This window comes from Lynx canadensis, chromosome X, assembly GCF_007474595.2.
Source record: "Lynx canadensis isolate LIC74 chromosome X, mLynCan4.pri.v2, whole genome shotgun sequence".
NCBI classification, from domain to species: Eukaryota; Metazoa; Chordata; class Mammalia; order Carnivora; family Felidae; genus Lynx; species Lynx canadensis.
The window spans coordinates 19,904,385-19,926,678 of NC_044321.2; the positions used below are offsets into that span (position 1 = coordinate 19,904,385).

At 40.7% G+C, this 22,294-nt stretch overlaps 1 protein-coding gene across 3 annotated transcripts in view; it reads left to right on the forward strand.

Annotated features, from left to right (window-relative positions):
* ZFX (zinc finger protein X-linked) overlaps positions 1 to 21,693 on the forward strand; it is a 56,283-nt gene extending 34,590 nt beyond the window's left edge. For 2 of the 3 annotated variants that reach the window (XM_030304902.1, XM_030304903.1), the window contains exons 4-8: positions 15,151 to 15,300; positions 15,520 to 15,663; positions 16,037 to 16,186; positions 16,721 to 16,861; positions 17,707 to 21,693. In XM_030304902.1, coding sequence (XP_030160762.1) covers positions 15,151 to 15,300; positions 15,520 to 15,663; positions 16,037 to 16,186; positions 16,721 to 16,861; positions 17,707 to 18,890 — 1,769 coding nt within the window. In that variant the 3' untranslated portion in view covers positions 18,891 to 21,693. The remainder of the gene's footprint in view (positions 1 to 15,150; positions 15,301 to 15,519; positions 15,664 to 16,036; positions 16,187 to 16,720; positions 16,862 to 17,706) is intronic. The other variant, XM_030304905.1, reaches the window with a different exon arrangement.
* The last annotated feature ends 601 nt before the right edge of the window (positions 21,694 to 22,294 follow it).

Genomic DNA, 22,294 nt, shown 5'->3' on the forward strand with positions numbered 1-22,294 from the left:
TCGGTCATAAAAGGTGTAACAAAATTAATAAGTGATGGCAACATTATGTGTTCCTTTGGAAAACAAGCATACTTGGGTCTGTCTGTCTTTTATAGTAACTTCAAAGGAAACAACTAATACGCCTCTGGAGCATGGGATCCTTCCTGCCAAAAACTGGACGGTTGGCCGGAGAGTTTATTTTCTAACATAAACCTATATGATGCTTCTTTTCTCGTATACATTTTAATAAAATGCATGCTTTCAGTTATTCTAAGCAGTTTAAAAGTAGCTAAACTAAGAAAACTCGAGCAAATAATTTAAGCCTAGAACCCTTTAAACTAGTTTGGTTACATGAAAGTATGTCGTCGTTTTTAACATGTTGATTATAAAATTGGAAATTTTACTTTGTGCAGACCATGACTTTAATAAAAGTATTTTATGACAATGAGTGTGGAGTAGTAATATATATAGCTGTGTTCTCTCCAGTTTAGTTGTTTTTATGTTCTCAAGGCCAAAGATGTTTTCACTAAGATAAAGTTGTATTCAGAATACTATTTTCTACAATATGCAACTGCTTGTATAAACGCTGAATGTTAATACGTCATTAGATTGGTTAGTTCTTAACTAATGCTTATTAAACTCTTTTGGTCTGGTGGCATATGTGTAATGATGTGCATTTGGATTAGTATTGCAAGGAAAGAGCTCAGGTGCTAATATGTGCAAAATGCTTTCAAGCCCATCAGACCTATTTTCTAATGACCCCGGAGTCAATTTGCATTTCTGTCACAAGATGGAATTAAGTTCGTTTGGTGAGGTTTGTTGTTAATAAAGCTCACTTTTCAGGGGGAAAATATTTATGACTGTATTTGTGGTTTGATTGTTATGAAGCCAATTTGGACAACTTAAAAAAATATTTTTTAATTTAAGCTTTTTTAGTTCAAGAGAGATTATTTAGTTGGAGATTTGTTAACAAGTTGGTAACAATAAAAATAGGTGATAGTAAACCTTCAATAGATAGTATCTGTGTGTCAGTACTTAGTATATATTATTTTCTTTACACAGCCTTATAATGTTGGCGTTATCACTGTTTTTTACAGATTGGGTAATAGGAACAGTTCCAGTAACTTGACCAAAGTTACACATCCAGCTGGCATTAGGTGGAGGATTTGAAATCAAGTGTGTTTTATTCAAAGTGTCTATCTGCCCTTCACTCTCATATTGCCTTCCTTCATGTTTGTATGTGTGTGTATTTATATATGTCTATATATAAAGCTATTACTACAGAGCAGTAGCGTTTGGCTTAAATAGTGCTTACTGGTGGATGGAAGAGGCAAACAGAATTCAGTGATTGTTAAAATTTATTATTGAATACCCAATTTCAGCAATAATTTAGGAGGCTCAGTTTCTTTTTTTTATATTAAAAATTGTTTTTAAATGTTTATTTATTTTTGAAGGAGAGAGAGACAGAGTGTGAGTGGGGGGCAGGGGCAGGGAGAGAGGGAGACACAGAATCTGAAGCAAGCTCCAGGCTCTGAGCCGTCAGCACAGAGCCCAACGTGGGGCTCGAACCCACAAACCGCGAGATCATGACCTGAGCCGAAGTTGGACGCTCAACCAACTGAGCCACCCAGGAGCCCCAAGGGGGCTCAGTTTCTTAGTTAACTCATGGCAGAAACCATGCAGACAGCCTCCAAACCCTCTTCCATCGGTTTTCTACCTAAATGTTACTTTTCTTTCAACTTTGTTTAAATGAGGAAAAGGAATCATACATAAGCTATTATTTTTACTCTTGTCCATGTTTACTTTCCTTGTGCCTTCATTCATGCAAAAACATTTATTGACCAGCCACGATAAGCTAGGAACCTTGGTAGCTGTTAGAGATAAGCAGTGAAAGCCTCTGGCTATTTAGAGTCCAGTCCTGGAGGGAAGACAAACAGAAACAGATCATTACTGTTGATTGTGAAAAGATGCACAACTGAATGTACAAAATATTTTGGAAGCACTAAGGGAAGAAGATAGTGGGGGAATTTTTGGTAGATGAGTGAGCTACATGCTATGAAAGCATTGTTTATTTTTTTAAACGTTTATTCATGTTAGAGTGCTAGGGGCGGGGGCGGGGGGGTGGTGGTGGCAGAGAGAGAGGAAGACACAGAATTCGAAGCAGGCTCCAGGCCCTGAGCTGTCAGCACAGAGCCTGACGTGGGGCTCGAACCCATGAACCACGAGATCATGACCTGAGCTGATGTCAGCCGCTCAACCGACTGAGCCACCCAGGCATCCCTATGAAAGCATTATTTATAATAATAAACCATAATAATGGTGTATAACCAAAGTTCTGTGAAAGCTTGGTTGAGGACATAAGTCAACATATTTCATTTCCAATCCTATGCATTTCCTTCCCTCCCATCTTGTTCTGAAGCAAATTCCACACGCCATTCCATTCATAGATATTTCAGTATATGTATTTGAAAGACAAGGGTTTTTTAAGCAAATGAAACAATGTCATGATCACATCTTTAAAAAATAATTTGAGGTGAACTCAGTTTGAAGGATGAACGGGTGACTAAGGAGGGAGGGATGTCACAGAGGAGGGAGGACATATTTAAAGGCAAGGAGATGTGAAAGATCTTGGAGTGTTCAGAGACTCTTTGGAGTGCAAATGACAACTTTGGCAAAGAGAATGTAGGAAATGGTGAGAAATAAGATTGACAAAATAGGCAGGGCCCAAAATAAAGGCCTTTGAATGCACTAAGAAGCATACTTTACCTTTTTGATGTGGGGAGCTGTTAAAAGGTTGTAAGCAGATTAATAACAACGTGGTTAGGTGGATTGTTTAGAAAGATCATCTTCTTGGCATTGTTGAGAGCAAGCAGACAGGAGTAAAATCAGAAACAAAAACTGCACCACGGGAGATGATAGTAGTTCAGATAAGAAACCAGTGACAATACTTTGAAATAAGGTTCTCTCAGATTTTGGCAGAAACTGGTTCATGACATATTTAGGGAGCAGAATTTGGGTTAAATTTAGGCTTGAGGAAGAGGGAGTGTTCGAAGCTCCCTCTCTGGTTTCTGGCTTGTGCAGCTAGGCAGATGGCAAAACAATTACCAGAGGAGGAGCATGTGTGGACATGTCGGAGATCTGTCCGGCTGCTACATATCGATGTCCCCTTGGTGCCCCTGGCCTCCTAGTTTAGGTGTTTTGACCAGTTGGTCTGATGTTAGCTCCTACTTAAGTACAACTTTTGGTCGTGGTAGACTTCCAGTAAAAAGTGATTCCGGCGGGGCGCCTGGGTGGCGCAGTCGGTTAAGCGTCCGACTTCAGCCAGGTCACGATCTCGCGGTCCGTGAGTTCGAGCCCCGCATCAGGCTCTGGGCTGATGGCTCGGAGCCTGGAGCCTGTTTCCGATTCTGTGTCTCCCTCTCTCTCTGCCCCTCCCCCGTTCATGCTCTGTCTCTCTCTGTCTCAAAAATAAATAAAAACGTTGAAAAAAAAAAAAAAATTTAAAAAAAAAAAAAAAAAAAAAAAAAGTGATTCCGGGAATGAATGAAGAAATAAATCCAAACTTCCATGTTTAAGGCACAAACTCTGAGAATTAGTGCAATCTGATGGTTTATTTACTGATTCTCAGGGCTGTTAGCATAGGAGACGGTAAAATAGTCGTTTATTCCTTTGTTCTGTGGGCTGATGGTTGGGTGTTTATGTATCTTACCATTATTTTTATATATGCACTCTGTCATTTTTTTGTTTCTCAAACCATTTGGTAAGCCACAGAATAAAATTTTAGAATTTTAAAAATACATACCTTCCTGGGAATGTTTCTGAAATGTGAGAAAAGTTTTATTTAAAGAAGACATATTGAGGGGCGCCTGGGTGGCTCAGTCGGTTAAGCGGCCGACTTCGGCTCAGTTCGTGATCTCACGGTCTGTGAGTTCGAGCCCCACGTCGGGCTCTGTGCTGACAGCTCAGAGCCTGGAGCCTGTTTCAGATTCTGTGTCTCCCTCTCTCTGACCGTCCCCCGTTCATGCTCTGTCTCTCTCTGTCTCAAAAATAAATAAACATTAAAAAAAAAAATTAAAAAGGAAATGTTTCTTAAAAAAAAGTAAAGACATACTGAATAAGCTTTAAGCTTGTTTTGATAAAATTAAAAAAAGATTGCTATTAATCCATCTAAAACTATAGTCTTTACTGTGGGTACTCTGAAACTTACTTAGAAATCACCAAAATTAAGGAATTAAAGAGTTTTCAGTTCATTGTTCAGTCTGGATGTCAGTTAGATTTGTATCAGTTGTAAAGCCCTCAAGTAAGGCAAATATATTGTCTTCCCCTCTCCCCACCAAAAATCACATTGGGTGAAAAGTCTGTATCTTGAAAGCCTTAGAAGCAATTGGAGCTTCAGATTGGCCTCCTGACTCCTATTTATTGTTTATCTGCTTGCAGCCTAGACAAAATTGTCCAATAGCTTGCCCTTTGAACAGATCTGTGGTTACTTTGTGGGATGATGGGGGTTGGGGAGGGAAGAGAGAGAGGCGGAGAGAGGGAGAGAGAGAACGTGCCTTTCGTTTGAGGCTCTTCGAGAAGCTCTTCAGTGCTTCAGAAGCAGTGGAATCAGTGCCTGCAGCTTAGAGCCAGCCATCCGTCCATACGGACGCCAGCCCTGCTGCTCGCTAGCTGTAGGAATTTGAGCAAATTACGGACTTCTCTTTGGCCTTGGTTTTTTTTATTTGTAAGATGGCAGTCCTACTACCTGACCTGTGGGCTGATCAGAGATCCCATGTACCAGGCACCCAGCATGGAGCCTGCCTGTCAGTAACTCTGGTCATTGTCGTCCACAGAGTCTCTCCCGTTGGTGGCATCAACCAGGCTGGCAGGACTCACTCAGGACTGGCTTTACTTAAGACCTTCCTGTTGTCTCATCAGGGAATTCCTGGGCAAAGGCAGGCACAGGGTGGGATTGTAATAGTCATTCCTTTCTTTTCCCCCTGAATTTATGGAATTAAGAAGCCAGTTCTTGGTTAACTAGGTTTAGTTAGTGCCATTTTAGTAGTGCACTTTGGCGCGAATATTTTCCATTAGTTCTATCTCCAACACCATGCTAGAGATCACTGTGACTTAAGACGGGTGCTTGAATGGCTCTGATCCTTTAATTCCTTTCTACAGATTAAGGCTAATTTCATTAAACCTTTGAACCTGTCCAGGGAAGTTTCAAGAATTAAAAAGGAGATCAGATTATAAGTAATTCTCTGAAATCTTTTATAGGCTATGTAACAAAAATAAGATGGGATTTTAACCCCAGAAAGGGTTCCTGAGGAGGAAGCTAAGAAAGGGAGGTCCAAAAGTGAACTTCTAAGTGTATTTACCTACAAGAACATTTGCTTACTCAGCAGAATGCTTCCTGCAAGTTACTTAGTTTTTTAGGGGCTCTGGTTTCCCGTCCGTAAGGTGGACAAAACACCTGTCATCAGGCTGTTGTGATTGATCTCATGATAAAAGAGAGGGACACCACTCACCACAGTGTCTGGGACCTAACAGTTGCTTATGAGCTCAAGTATCCTTTTAAGAGGAACTGCCCATCTGTGATATCTTTACCAGTTAAGTAGCTACCCGCCCACACAGGCAGTCTTAGGACTCCTTGAATAGTATCAAGCTTTTATTCTGTAATTTTTTTTTTTTTTTCAACGTTTATTTATTTTTGGGACAGAGAGAGACAGAGCATGAACGGGGGAGGGGCAGAGAGAGAGGGAGACACAGAATCGGAAACAGGCTCCAGGCTCTGAGCCATCAGCCCAGAGCCCGACGCGGGGCTCGAACTCGCTGAGCGCGAGATCGTGACCTGGCTGAAGTCGGACGCTTAACCGACTGCGCCACCCAGGCGCCCCTGTAATTTTTTCTTTTGATTGGATTTTGGGTTTAGAGGTTTAACAATTGAAGTGATTAAGTAGTAAGACTGTTGGACTTGTCAGAGTAAGTTAGAACAGGCTTTTGATTCAGAGAACCAAATTCCTTCTTTCTTCCACAGCAATACTGACTGCAGCTCTTCTTAAAAGGCCCGATCTCCCTCCTTGATGTTAATCCTAACATTCACGCCTGGGGATCCTGTTAAAACTTGGGAAAAGATTTGTGTATTCAGACTGTCTGTCCCTTGAAGTAAATTATTTAGGAAGTGAAATTGTCTTTATTTTTCTTTCACATTAACCTGTTCCAAGATTTACAGGTAGCTTCTAGTTCTGGAAGGCTGGGATTTTGTGACTGAATCCTTGTCTTCCCTGTGGGTACTGGTCCATAGGTTTATAGGTTTCAAACTTAGACTGTCTTAGAGACTGATTCTGTCCTCTAGCATGGGATTTCCTTCTGAATTGTTTGTGCCTTCCAAGAAATATATCCTTAAGTTTGACCTACTTCTCCATCCTCTTAGGTTTTTTTTCCTTTGAGTCTTCCTTCTCCCAGTGATTTTCCTTTCAAAGTTTTTTCTTGTTCAGCTCCATTCTGAAGTAGTTGCTTTCTAGGCTTAATGTCATGCAGACATTTTTCTGAAAATGTCCTTCTCATTTCCTGAGATTAATCCACTGTTTTCTGGATCCCCATGCCACCTTTGTTCTTGACTTACTCCCTTATTGTAATAGACCACATATTGAAATAACTTCTTTTTTTTTTTTTTTTTTTTTTTAATTTATTTTTGGGACAGAGAGAGACAGAGCATGAACGGGGGAGGGGCAGAGAGAGAGGGAGACACAGAATCGGAAACAGGCTCCAGGCTCCGAGCCATCAGCCCAGAGCCTGACGCGGGGCTCGAACTCACGGACCGCGAGATCGTGACCTGGCTGAAGTCGGACGCTTAACCGACTGCGCCACCCAGGCGCCCCTTGAAATAACTTCTTAAGGAGTATAGATTGTATACAAAAAAAAGTTTTATTCTACCTTATACTTGATTGATCATTTGGTTAGGTACAGACTTCTAGGTTAAAAAGAATTTTCCCCGAGAACGTGTGATGCCATGTTTCACTGTCACCTAGCATCCAGTGTTACAGTTGAGGAGCCTGATGCCATTTTGACTCTCATTCTTTTGTAGGTGTTTCTTTTTCTTCTGAAAGCTTTAAAGACCTTCTCTTTATCCCTACTGGTATGAAATACCATACAGTTGTGCTTAGTTTGGTGTAGGTCTTTTTCATGCATTATGTTTTCATGCACGGTGAGCCCTTTGAATCTAAAGATTCATGTTCTTCAGCTCTCTGAAATACTTCTATTTAATATATTGCAAGAAGAATCTCTGAAATTTCAAACACAGAAAGTATATATCCCAACATCTGTCTGAACCTGTGTGTTCCAATATGGTAGTCATTAGCCACATGTGGCTCATTAAGTTTAATTAAGTGAAAATTAAATAAAATTAAGTATATAGTTCCTAAGTTGCACCAACCACATTTCAAGTGCTCAATAATCACATGTGGCTAGTGCACATATAGATGTAGAACATTTCCATCATCGCAGAACGTTTTATTGGTTAGCACTGGTCTGTATAGGCTCAACGAAATTGCAAAAAACATGTTCTCTTTTTTAAAAGTCAAAGAAGTGATGCAGAAGTTCAAAGAATATATTACAAGACAGTATGAGGCAGATAGAAAGTAAACTAATCAGAAAGAAGTTAAAGAGAAAAATAAAAATATGATCAAGATAAAAGCCACCATATGGGGCGCCTGGGTGGCGCAGTCGGTTAAGCGTCCGACTTCAGCCAGGTCACGATCTCGCGGTCCCGGAGTTCAAGCCCCGCGTCAGGCTCTGGGCTGATGGCTCGGAGCCTGGAGCCTGTTTCCGATTCTGTGTCTCCCTCTCTCTCTGCCCCTCCCCCGTTCATGCTCTGTCTCTCTCTGTCCCAAAAATAAATAAACGTTGAAAAAAAATTAAAAAAAAAAAAGATAAAAGCCACCATAGAAGCAACTATAAGAATAAATATATCTCAGTAAATAAGCATGGGCAGAGGACCCAGCTTTAGGAAATCACAATAATGAAATGGTTAAGGAAAAAAAGGATACAAAAATGTGGAGAAGATGGCTAGATACGGGAGACAGGTAAAGGAGCCAAACACAAGTGAAATTCTGAAAGAAGGGAACAACCAGTGAAATACAAAAATATTTACAATGGAAGAAATTTTCCTAGCATAAAGATTAGAATCTTTTAGCGAATTTTCCTAAAATAAAGATCAGATCTTTCTTGTTTCAAGAAATTAACAGAATGATAAAACTAGCAAGTCATAATCAGTAGTGACGTTTAGTGAACTTTAAGGATAAAGAGTATAATGACATCCACACAGAAGTACTGAGTGTGTGACGACAGTGGAACAACTCTACAAAGTTCTGAGAAAATGTAACTTAAGAATTTTATAGCCAGCCAATTTGTTCTTCAAGTGAAGGCCACGGACTGACATTTTCATGTATTCAAGAACTCAGGAACTGTAGTATCCATTAGCCCTTCTTGACAGCCCACCCTATTTGGTAATGAATCTAGCAAACTGAAGGGTCAGTCACTAGAACCGTAGAATGGAGAAACTGATAAAAGGATTGGTAGTGAGTACTGGCATTCACTTAGTACCAAACTATAAAATATTTGGGAAGTGGAGGTATGTCAGTGTGTTAATTTCCACATCTTTCATAGTAGGATGACAGCAGATACTGGCTTTAAAATTGATTCATGTATTATAAGCAAAATATGACTGTAAATGTTTTTGTAGTATATTATCTTTAGAAGGTTAAGAACTCGTATAATGACGAAACATTTACTCGAAGATCAGCATTCATATATTTAAGAAATGAATGTTGTATCTGTACTGTATGTCAGACTGTATTGTAGGCACTTGGGATACATCAGTGAACGAAACAGATGTCCGTGCCTTCCCCTCCTGGAGATTATATTCTAGCAGAGGTACACTGACATAAATAAGTGATATGGTATAAGTGATACCTTGTTGGGAGAAGAAAAGAGTATAAGGATTTGGGGTTGCAAATGTGGCCAGGGTTTGCTAAGAAGGTGACATTTGAGCAGAGACTTGACACGTACAAATCTGAGTTTGGGAGATAGGACTAGAGTGGAGATGCAGAATTGGGAGTTATTGGCATATAGGTGAAACTTAAGCTATAAAACAGTGACATTGCCAAAGGAGTGATTGTAAATAAACCAAGACCCAAGACTGAGTCCTGAGGTTTACGACATTAAGAGGCCAAGAGGAAGCCCCTGAAAAGGATTGAGGAGGTATGGCCAGTGAAGGAGGAGGAAACCAGAGAGCTTGTGTCCTAGAAGCCAAGTGAGGAAAGTGAAGTAGAGTCAAATGAATGCAGAGAACGGGTGACCTTGATGAACACTTCTGGTCAAGTCATGGTCCCGACTGAAGTGAGTTTAGAGGATATGGAATAACAAGAATTGGAGAAATGGGACCCAGAGTTTTTGCTTTAAAGGGGGACAAAGAATAGTTTGTTTATATGCTGATGAAAGTGATCCAGCAGAAGGTGTGGGGGAGAGGGGGGCAGGCTTTAGCTAGGAATACAGGTGAGTTGTCTATGGGAACATGCCGGGTTTAGTTCCGGGTAGGTGGGTAGATCTGTTAGTGGATCTTCCAGTTGTTTCAGTTCTCAGTGAAGTAAGAAGATCAACTGAGAGCAAGAATGGGGAGGTGAAATTAGAGATTTGAGGAGACAGACTTAGAAAACAGGAGGGAAGGTAGCAGGAGAGGTTCGCTTCAGGTTCAGGGTCATGAATTTAAAGTGAAACCAGCGTGCGTGCATGCATGGGAGAGTGCATGTGTGTTTCTGGTCAGATTTAGCTGCATAGGTGCTGGTGGAGAGGCGTAGAGGAAAATTGCAATTAGGCTAGATTGTGGTTCTGCCAAGCCACTATGATGAAATGAAAGGAAGGTGTAGGGCAAGGGATGGGAGAGCAAGGGAATGGATAGACCGTGGAATTAGATTTGTCTTGGTGTTGATTTCAAGTAAATTGTAATAATTTTTATTTAAAAATGCCATGTTAAAAGGGCGCCTGGGTGGCTCAGTCCCTTGAACCTCCGACTCTTGATTTCGACTAGGGTCATGATCCCAGGGTCGTGAGATTGAGCCCCATGTGGGGGTCTGCTCTGAGCATGGAGCCTGCTTGGGATTTTCTCTCTCTCTCTCTCTCTCTCTCTCTCTCTCTCTCTCTCCCCCTCTCTCTCTCTCTCCCCCCCCTCTCTCCCTTCCTCCCTCCCTCCCCCCCACCCCCCTCTGCCCCTCTCCTCCACTTGGTCGTGTGCGCGCTGTCTCCAAAATTTAATAAAAAAGGGCATATTACAGTATCCAATTTTCATTAAAATATCCGTTCGCTTTTCCTTTTATTTATAAATATGCATAGGGAAATGTCTAAAGAATGATCTGTAAATTGATAATTCTAGGTGGTAGGATTTTTTTTTTTTTTTTTAAGTAGGCTCCACACCCAGCGCAGAGCCCAACCTTACTACCCTGAGATGAAGACCTAAGCTGAGATCAAGAGTAGGGCACTTAACTGACGTGATCCACCCAGGTGCCCCACTAGGTGGTGGGATTTGGTCACGTTTTTATTTCCTTTTAAGGTTGTATTTTTAAGTAATCTCTACACCCAGCGTGGGGCTTGAACTCAGAACCCCAAGATCAAGAGTCACATGCTCTTCCAACTGAGTCAGCTAGATGCCCCTATTTCCTTTTGTATTTTAAAAATACTTTTCTTAAATAGTAAGCTGTATAATTTCTACAAGAAATTGTATATATAGCAAAGAACAAGAAGCATAAAGGAATGGAAATAGAAAAATAACGTATTGTCTAAGTTCAGGGCACTTGAGGTTGTCTCGGGGCTCCTGGGGGAGATGAGACTGAAGGCAGAAGGCACTCTGCTTTGCTCAGAGGTCAGTGGCTAGACTGTGCAGGTTGTAATTTATTTGGTAGGAAATGGGGTACCATTGTAGGCTAGAGAGTAAGGGGACTGGATCTTCATTTTAGGGAAGCTGACTAAGGGCTGTGTCTAGGGGGTTTTGGTAGGAAACGTAGGAAGAGAGAGATCAAATGGTGAAGAGATCTTTTTTCTTATGTTCATTTGTACAAAATGCAATTCCGCTGCAATCCAGTATCACAAGTTTTTCTATTTTGGCAAATATTGTAATGAAATTTGTCTAGAAACTTAGGTGAGAATGACAAAGCAATATTACCTATTTCGTAAGGTTTTTGTGAGGAGTAAATGGGACATTTTAAGGGCTTATCATCATGCTCGCCATGAGGTCCAGGGTCCATAAATGTTCCCGTTCTCCGTCACAATCACCATCCTTCCTTGCTATGTAGATTGTTTATCAGTTTAGTTTGGGGGATTTTTTTAATTAGATCAACATTCGTTTAACAGTTGACTTGAAGTAGTGTACTCCCCCGCCCACCCCAGTAATTTTTCTTTTCCAGAAAGTACTGGGTTTCTGAAATCTTAACGAACTGTGTTTTTAGACACCATACTATTTATTAACATTGCACATAAACATCCTCGATTTTCGGTCTCTGAGAGATTTTACTGACGCTCCTTTGAGGCAGTATAAAATACTGCCTACATTTTGCTATAGTTTTGTTGTTACTAATGAGATTGTCGATAAGTCACATGTTTCTCAGTTTTGAAGTTTAAAATGTCGGATGAGATGTAAAGATTATTCTTATGTGAGGCTTGAGGAAACTGTGATGCCAATTTTGCTTTAACAAAACTAGAAAAACTGCCAAGAAAATTTACTAACATAGTGATGGGAACTGGTTGGTGGGACTATTGGCGTTTTGTTTTGTTGTAAATCTAAATTTTATACAGTAAACATACATGTCTTAAAAGAATCAGAAGATGAAAATGAAGGTCTGGGTTCTAAAGATAGGTGCCTCTTCTCTCATCCCTCACTCATTAGTTCACTGACTTTGGGCAAGTCACATGCCATCTCCGAGTCTTTTTCTCTCTATCTGGAAAAGGTAAGAATCAAAATAACAGTACATACAAATGATGAGGAAATAGCAAAATGTCATGCCAATGGTAGTTATTATTAGAAGTAGTCTTAATTTCCAGAAATTATGCTCTTCTCTTTTGGCCTAGTACCAAAGCTCTAGTCCTTCATTACCACATTAGAAGAAGGCACTTAGGCAGAAATCATACGTATGATGACTCAGTTTTATCAAAGGCACCTTTGTCTGGTTTTAGAAATGCATTTTTAATGGTAGCTCTAAAATCACAGGGAAAGTTTGAGTAGTTAACAGAACCATCGACGTGGGCCTTTTTTTTTTTTTTTTTTTAGCAAATTACTTCTGTAATATTTCATATTGAGAATAATTTCCTAAGTTCAGTTAGTGGGATAGATTCTCAAGGTGAAAATCTGAAGGTGAATTCTGCTTTTGTTTGATAATAGAACAGCTTTGCTTGGCTCAGGTGAGCCTGTATATTTCAAATGTGTTTTCCCACACATTTATGAAAGCAAACAGAAAGGTCTTTTACTCCGGATTATAGGTAAATTAAATACATGACATTTTGCAAGTTCCAAAATGATTAGATTTCTCAGTCATCAAACATCTTATCTTGTGAATAGCAACAAACTAACCTGTACAAAACAGCTAGCCTGACCTTGTTTTTTGTAAACACAAGGACATTTGATTTTCCAGTACCTGTTAAAATCAGTTTTGACAGACGAAGGGCAAGCTTCGTTAACAGCATCAAAGGGTTCAGAGATGATTTCTCTGAAGATGTAACAGATTTATTCAGGACTCTCCTATGAGTTTGGGGAGATCTTCATCCTTCTAATGCTACCTCAGTTTGAAATTCCAAAGCTCCCTTTAAGAAAATAGCCTTGGCTCAGTCAGCTGGGTATGTCATAAAAATATTTAGCTTTGAAAAAGGGTAAATACATATCAGGCCAGAAATAAGGACTTAATCCCAAATCTTTCTCCCTACAAACCATTTTTATAAAGCATAGTCAAGATACTGGAATTTAGGTAGTTATGTGCAGAGTTCAGGGAACCTTTCTTTGTTTTTGTGGTTTTGGTTTTGGGGTTTTTTTTGTTGCTGTTTTTTGTTTTTGTTTTTGTTTTTGTTTTTAGAGAGTGGTGGGCAGAGAGAGAGAGGATCCTAAGCAGGCCCCATGCCCAGTGCAGAGCCCTGCTCAGGGTTCCATCTCAGGACGGTGAGATCATGACCTGAGCCAAAATCAAGAGTCAGATGTTTAACCGACTGAGGCACCCAGGTGCCCCTCTTTATTTTTTTAAACCACAAAGAGCTTAACCAGCTGATCTCTTTGAACCTTCATATCGTGAAGCTTGTCCCGGATCAGCTCATTTTCTCAAACTTATTAAGCTCTTCACCCAGTCTGCCATCTTCTCACTGATAACTGCAGCCCTTGCCTGCAGTTTCATATCCACAGTTGGAGCCATCAGCTTTGAACTCCTCCAGCTTCCGACACTACAACCTTCCCTCTTAACGTACCTTCCCCCAAACGTACCGTTTGCATCCATGTTTACCACCTCGAGTTTCAAGAGGATAACATATTGCTCCCCCGGTCTAAGGGAAATTTCTTCATCTTTGCCTCCAGTTTCATCTTCCCTTTTTCCTGTAAGATCTTGATCCAGAAGTTTTACCATGTCCTCTGGCTTCAGCTCCTTGTTGTACTTGCTCCCACAGACTGAATATGCTTGGGTATTTTTATTAATTAAACAGAAAAGTCCTTGACCCTGCAACCCATTCTAGTTAGTGCCCCTTTGTTCTCCATTTTAGAATGAGACTTCTTGAAGAAATGCACACCTTCCACTTTAATCTGACCCCATCTAGCCTTCACTACACCGTTTTTCACCAGGAGCAGGAGTGACTTCCAGGTTGCTGTGGTCACTACAGACCTTCCTCCTTCAGTCGTGCGCACGCTGCGTTATTGCCATGGGCCTCACTAGGCTTCTTGGAATTTATAACTCCCTAGCTTCCTTTGTGATCTTCCACCAACCTCTCCGGCTTTCCCTTCTCGGATTCCTTTGTGAACTCATCTGGTCCCTCCCTTAAACCGTGATGTTCCTCAGGATATCCTTGGCCCTCTCCGCTCACGCTGCAGGTCCTCACCGTGTGATCTCAGGGCTAGTTGACACGGACTTGGTGGCTCCAAATCTGTGTCTGCCTTCAGCCTTTCAGACTCCCAGTATTCAGCAACTGACCTCACACATCTCGTCGACTGAATCATTGGTTCATCAGTATTCTGAGCATCCACCATCACCAGACTCGGTCCTGAAAGACTGAATAATGAAATGGCAGGTTCTGCTCTGTCAGTCGGAGGGATGGGGGAAGATCCCTGATAGTGAATACAGTGAACTGCATACTCTGCGAGAAACAAGCAAAGGGTGCTGGGAATGTAAAAGGATAGGGGCAGGCACCAGCTCTGAGAGCTTTTAGGAATGTTACCTCTCGGACCTTAAATTAATTAATCATGCAGGAAGAGAGGTCCTTCTTGATGTTTCCTCTTCCAGTCACTCAGTCACCTAAATCAGAAACCCCATAGTTACCCTTGGCTCCTCTGTCATGTTCAGTTTTGGGTCTTAAGTCCTGCCGTTTCAGTCCTGAGACGGGGCTCATGTCCAGCCCTCTTCCCCATCTGCTTCTGTCCTGATTCGAGGCCTCGTCATCCTTTGCCTGCCTTATTGCTATAGACTCACAAGTGGTATCCTTGCTTTGTCTTGATCCCTTTGCATCCACTTTTCTAAAGGCCAGCGCGGTGTAGCAAAAATGGTGCTGTGCCCTTGTCGCTGCTCGGCTTAAAAGTCTCTGATCAGAATCTCTAAATCTGCCCACATACCTGGCTTCACCCCTAGATTCTGATTCTGTAGTGCCGCTGGGCTGGGGCCTGTGTTTTTAAGTTCCCTAAGAGATACTGACATCTGACCCGATTGAGAAACCTCTGGCCTACCACTGTCAAGTCTCTGAGCTCCTCTGCCTGGTTGCACAAGGCCCTCCGTGACCCCAGCTTTGGCTTAGCAGACAGCCACATTTCCCACCGTGCCTGCGTGTCTACTTGTCTAGGGAAAATTATCCAGTTTCATATGACTCATGTTAGAGATTGTATTCGTAAAAAAGACTTTTAAAAACGGTAACGTTTTATTTAAGTATCTGCTATTGTTATTTGTAATGCATTCCCTGCGTTTTCAGTGGATGATGCTGGCAAAATAGAACACGATGGTTCCTCTGGAATGACCATGGATGCAGAGTCGGAAATTGATCCTTGTAAAGTGGATGGCACTTGCCCTGAAGTCATCAAGGTGTACATTTTTAAAGCCGACCCTGGAGAGGATGACTTAGGTAAGAGGAAAGTTTCAGCATAACCTGCATCCTGATCAGCCACTTCAACCTGATGACTTTTGGGTGGTCTGGATTGAGAACCTTTGAAACGTATCCGGAAGATAACTTTTAAGCAAGGATTTTCATGTAGGGGGAGAAAAGTCTGTAAAATGTAGTAAGTCACCCGGATGGAAATGAAGTTTTCAGATAAATTCTTGGAGCTGTCGTCTTCCCTGATAGGTGGCACTGTAGACATTGTGGAGAGTGAACCTGAGAATGACCACGGAGTTGAATTACTTGATCAGAATAGCAGTATTCGTGTGCCAAGGGAAAAGATGGTTTATATGACTGTCAACGACTCTCAGCAAGAAGACGAAGATTTAAGTAAGTAGGTGCCCTTTTTGTGGGAGAAAAATTTTATGTTTCTGTAGCGCCCTCTTTAAATCTGGTCAGAATTTGAAGGAAACGAGTAGCGTTACTGTACAGATTATTATGCTGCCGTATCCCAGGGGCAGTATCCGCGACTCTACGTACGCTTCGAATGTTGCTTTAAAAACGGGTTAGGGTGAAAGCCAAGGAATGGAGGAGGGTTCATTCAGCAAGTATCTGTTGACTGCTCACGACTGTGTGGAAGCTGTGTTCTAGGTGTGTAACGTTTGGGCCTTTCTACCTGCCTCTTCACCGAATCTGAGTACAGACGTCTCCCCTGCCATCTCTGTAAACACGGTCACAAAGGTTTATATCACTTCCTATTCAGATGTTGCTGAAATCGCTGATGAAGTTTATATGGAGGTGATCGTGGGAGAGGAGGACGCTGCTGCCGCGGCGGCCGCCGCCGTGCACGAGCAGCAGATGGACGACAACGAAATCAAGACCTTCATGCCAATAGCGTGGGCGGCAGCTTACGGTAAGTCGCTCAGCAGCTCCTTGGACGCCGTTGGCTCGTGAACATGACTCCATGCCTGGAAACGGTGCCTGTTGTCCTAGGGTTCCGAAATACGAAATACCAGTGCCCTGTAAGGGTTATTTGATTTGAACACAAGTAGAGGAAGATTATAAAGTCTACTTTTTGTCTTTATTTCTAACAGGAATTTCCTTCATGTGTTTATCACGTAGAAGGGAGTACTGCAAGAAGTGCACAGGCTTTCCAGCCGAAACTTTTCCTCTTGATTGTATCTGGCCCATGACTTTGCAATTTGGGGAGACGACAGGGGAGTCCATGGGGCACAATGCTGACCTGTGTTTTTTAGATCTGGAAGCTAGGCATTTCCTACCGTCTCACTATAATGAACGTGGTCATACAACCCATTACCTAGAATGGGGACTCTCTGTCATTCATGAGTATCATGGCTTACTTTTCATTGTTATAGTTAATAAAGAATCCCTAATTTTTTATAATTTATAATACTGTATAATTTTGTTTTTTAATGCGCATTGTTAGGTAATAATTCTGATGGAATTGAAACCCGGAATGGCACTGCAAGTGCCCTCTTGCACATAGATGAGTCTGCTGGGCTCGGCAGACTGGCTAAACAAAAACCAAAGAAAAGGAGAAGACCTGATTCCAGGCAGTACCAAACAGGTGAGGGCACATGAGTTCCACAGCGCAGCGTGCTTTGCGAGCTCTCAGATGAAACCCTAGCGTGTGTCCACGGAGGTGTTGTGATGGCATTCTAGCTGCTAGACCACATTGTAGCTTCTGTGTACTGAATTTGAAAATATAATTTTAAGAATTCAGTGATATTCATGAATGATTTCCTGGGATAAAAAGACACAAGGAATGGATCGAACACGGATGGGAAAAAAATTCAAAACGTGGGTGATTTTTATGTGGAAATGAGAAGAAATCCCTCAAATATGTCGCAGGCATTAACTCTTTTAAAAACTCAATGACTACAAAGAATCTGATTCTGGTAGCATAAAGTAGGCATACTTTATAGAGCAGGAGGACGGGTACTCGAGTTCATGTGACCTATTCCTGTCTATTTGTGTATGGCAATTTGCATATGAAATTTCTCATAGGTGGGTTTAAGCTCTACTGTAAGTTGACACAAAATTACGTTTTTTGGAATCGGCAAAGCAGGAATTGTGATTACGACACTTTATTTTTCAAAATAATTTTCTACCGAGTGATATAGCTTCAATCGTTAGTTGGTAGGAGTCACATATTTATTGATTGATTTTTTCAAACTGGAGGGACTGAGGTTGGTACAGTCAGCCTGAATGAAGTTTTCAGACCAGGGTTCTCTTTATGACCAGGTTGCTGTCTCTCTTACATTGAAAACTGGCAGAAGGAATGTTAAGTAGCAAATAGCTTAACGTAGGAACACTTGCTTAATGATGTTCAGAACGCACACTTTGAATGCTTGAAGAAACCAAAACAGAACTTGGTTTGATCACTCATGTTCCTTTCTTTTCCTTTCTTAGCAATAATTATTGGCCCTGATGGACATCCCTTGACTGTCTATCCCTGCATGATTTGTGGGAAAAAATTTAAGTCCAGAGGTTTTTTGAAAAGGCACATGAAAAACCATCCCGAACACCTTACCAAGAAGAAGTACCGCTGTACTGACTGTGATTACACTACCAACAAGAAGATAAGTTTACACAACCACCTGGAGAGCCACAAGCTGACCAGCAAGGCCGAAAAGGCCATCGAATGCGATGAGTGTGGGAAGCATTTCTCTCACGCTGGGGCTTTGTTTACTCACAAAATGGTGCATAAGGAGAAAGGAGCCAACAAAATGCACAAGTGTAAATTCTGTGAATACGAGACAGCTGAACAAGGCTTATTGAATCGCCACCTTTTGGCGGTCCACAGCAAGAACTTTCCTCATATTTGTGTGGAGTGCGGTAAAGGTTTTCGTCACCCGTCAGAGCTCAAGAAGCACATGCGAATCCATACTGGGGAGAAGCCGTACCAGTGCCAGTACTGCGAATATAGGTCTGCAGACTCTTCTAACTTGAAAACGCATGTAAAAACTAAGCATAGTAAAGAGATGCCATTCAAGTGTGACATCTGTCTTCTGACTTTCTCAGATACCAAAGAGGTGCAGCAACATGCTCTTATCCACCAAGAAAGCAAAACACACCAGTGTTTGCACTGTGACCACAAGAGTTCGAACTCGAGCGACTTGAAACGACACATAATTTCAGTCCATACGAAGGACTACCCCCACAAGTGTGACATGTGTGATAAAGGCTTTCACAGGCCTTCTGAACTCAAGAAACACGTGGCTGCCCACAAGGGTAAAAAAATGCACCAGTGTAGACATTGTGACTTTAAGATTGCAGATCCGTTTGTTCTAAGTCGCCATATTCTCTCAGTTCACACAAAAGATCTTCCGTTTCGGTGTAAGAGATGTAGAAAGGGATTTAGGCAACAGAACGAGCTTAAAAAGCATATGAAGACACACAGTGGCAGGAAAGTGTACCAGTGTGAGTACTGTGAGTATAGCACTACAGACGCCTCGGGCTTTAAACGGCACGTTATCTCCATTCATACGAAAGACTATCCTCACCGTTGTGAGTACTGCAAGAAGGGGTTCCGACGACCTTCAGAAAAGAACCAGCACATAATGCGACATCATAAGGAGGTTGGCCTGCCCTGATAGTCCTTCTACAGACATTTATGGAGATGTTGGCCTTGAAGCAGAAATCTCATTTTAAAGCCAGTCAGTCTCGTTCACATACAATACTGTATATTGATTTATGCTGTGTACAAATAGAATTATTGCTTCTAGTTGAGTTTTGTTGTTTTTGTTTTGTTTTTGTTTTTTTTTTTACATTTTGTTTAATAGTGTGTTCTGAATTCTATTCAGTTTGTTTAATAAATGGGGGAAAGCAGCAACAAATAAGTTGCTTTTAATAAAGTAATCCTTGATGCTATACTGGATTTTTCTATCTTACAAGTTTTATATTTATTTAAATATTTACCTTGCTTACCTTGATGGTACTCTTCTAAGACCATTTAACTTAAAGTTAAGGTAACTTTAGATTGGTAACTCTGAAAGTATTCGTGTTGACTCATTTTTTTTTTTCCCCATGAATTTCTCACAATAAAATTGTCAGAGACATCTACTAACATAAACGGGAGATTTTACAGTCAGGTCTAATTATCCTAACATGGAAGTCCTTGACTTGTCTTGCTTGCTCTTCTCAGACCACATGACAGTGAAAGTTTCCATTTGAGCTTTTGCCACCCGGGCATCGCTGAGGAGAGAACAGTGGCTGGGTTCGTCTTTACTTTTCATTTCGTTGAGCAGACAAGCTGTACTTTTTGCAGGGAGGGGGGGTGGGGGGGGCTTTCTTTGGTGTATTTACATCTTTTGTCAGCATAGCAGACTTCTAGAAAACTTCCTTGACAAATTTTGCTTGGTCATGTTGTATTTTGATTATTCCGTCTGTGCTGCTTTGTCTCGGAATGGTTGTGTGTTACAAATGAGATTATCGAGGACTGCATTTCGGAATCTCCTTGAGGTAATTCGTGGCTCGTAGGATCTTTTGCGACTTTATATATGTAAATGTACCCTGAATTATATATATGCACATATATAGAGAACATGTATCTGTGTGTATTGCTTATTTTACATATTTATACACACAACCCCAGTAGTAGTTGTTTAAGATCTATAATGAAAAGTATTAAATTTACAATAACACGAAAGATGCAGGGATGCATGAGAGAGCATTTTGTAAATCATGCTCTTCAGAGAGACTACTCAGGTGAAGAATTAGAAGGAAAATAAGGACACTAGTATTTTTAAAGAGTTAAAGGTATTTTCTTTTAAATATCTTTGGTAATTGAAAAATAGACGTTACGATGTTTCTAGATAGAATGTTTTCATACAACTTCAGCTCCATGCCTTTATATTTTTCTGAAAAGCTAATGAGCATCCAGGCAGAACTCCCTCCGTTCTCTCAGAGAAACTCTTGAGGGAACTCTGTGTCTGTCACCCAGTGAAGGGGGATTAAGGAAGCCACAGCTCCGTGTCCCAGAGATTGGGTGCTACCGTTGACTTCCGCTTGGCAGGTCCAGCCTGCTCTGTTATGTCTTAGTTACAGTTAGCAAACTTTAAAAACCTGAACACTCAAATTGGCTTTGGTTAGAAGATAAAGGTGTGTTTAAGTGCATGAGGAAAATCTGAGGCCTTATTTGGAACATCCCCAAGTCTTTCACGGTTTTGTTTTTCTTTGAGAGTTGGTATTTTTTAAACAGTTCTGAATCAGTTCAGAAACGCATACACTGAAGCCAGTTACTTAGAATTGGATCTTGCGAAGATGGATCTTGGAAAATGGAGAACAGTTTTTGGGGTCCTTTAGATGGGATGTCAGCATGTGAGTATCCGGCACGTTGTAGGAGATTTAGTAAGGACTTTTCTTCCCACCTGATAGCTGCCTTGCCACTTCATGATGGTGCTCCTTCCCCTTTGTGCTGTTCGGGTTTAACCTTTCATCTTTCTCTTTGCCATTGATACTTGTATTCAAGAATTCTATTTATAGGGTTAGAAATCTAAATATTTGGTGTTTGGCAAGCCTCTGAAGTGCTAGATTGATTTCATCCACTTGGAAATCAAGTGCTTTAGGCTGGTGTATGAACTCCAGCCTGAATGCCAGTTAAAGCCAAGGCATGGGCCTATCCCAGCGGGAGCTCCTGTGCTCTCTTGGCCCCATAAACATTCTTTTTTTTTTTTTTTTTTAAGCGTAACTTACAATTGTGTGATTCATTGCCCTGCAGTACTATTCTTGAAAGCTCTGTCTGTTTTTTTGTGAGAACCTTTAAAATCTCCCTTAATTTCTTTTTCCCAGAAGTCATGTAAAAGAAAACACTTAAGTGAAAGTGGAAAGTTATTAACTTTAAAACATGCTGTAAAATTAGTACAGAAAATATAAAGAATTGGTCATTTAACTATATTTTTTTAAATAAACTGAAAGATAAAGAACACAACACTGTACACACTTTATATTTCTCTTACATAGTCTGGAATCATACACAGCTATTTTCTTTTTAAAGCACAATATTGAAACCTTTAAAAGGTATTTAAGGGTTTGGTCAAGTGAATATGATAAGATGTATTTGTCTGTATAAAGAGAAAATGAACTTGTAGTCACTGTTATGTACTGACATTAGTTACAACCTAGTTTTAATTCTTAAAACAATTTTGATTAGCAAAGCTAAAAAAAATGGATGTTTCAGTTAAATGTTTTAAAGAGGTACAGATTTTTACAAGGACATAATATAAGTTATTGTTCTGTAGAAATATCCTATTAAATATTGTATGTCCCTCCCTCTGTACACTTTGTAAAAAAAGTAAAATACATAAAAAGAAAATCATATAGGGATGTGTGACATTATTGTAATTGTGTACTTGAGAATAACGTGCAAAAATAAAAATCAGAATATTTTCCTGTTAATGGATGTTTAGTCTATTTGATACCAGTACTAAGTTAATGCTTTTTCTTAAGGAAAAAAATGTACAGTTTTTGTAAACCTAATAAACATCAAAAGCAGTGGATTATTTTCATTTCCCCATTTCTTAATTCCTTTTACGTAACAGTGGAATGCAAAATGCTTGATTGCTTTGAATTTTGTGACTCAGTGCAAATACTCATACTAGTTGAGCCCTGCGAATTTGCAAGTCATATAGCAGAGAACTTAAGAGGTGATTGGTGAGTCCTTTGATGAGCATGTCCTTGAAGTTCTTTTTTTTTTTTTTCTTTTATCTTCATAAGGGATTTGTTTTATTAGCATTCTCCTTTTCCCCTGACGTGAATTTGCCCTGCATAAAGTTGTTTTTGAGCGCACTTAAAGTTCATTGCAGCATCAACCCACAGCACATTTAATCCCTGGGTGTTGTCCTCACCTCCACAGCAGAGAAGCCCTGCTCTCCAGTGACACCTTTGTGCCAAGTTTGGAGTGCTTTAGTTAGTAGACGCTAAGGTACTAGAGAACGGCCACTGTCATGTGAAAATCAGATGTTAGGTAAGAGCTACCAGGAGTTCAAAGAGTAACAGA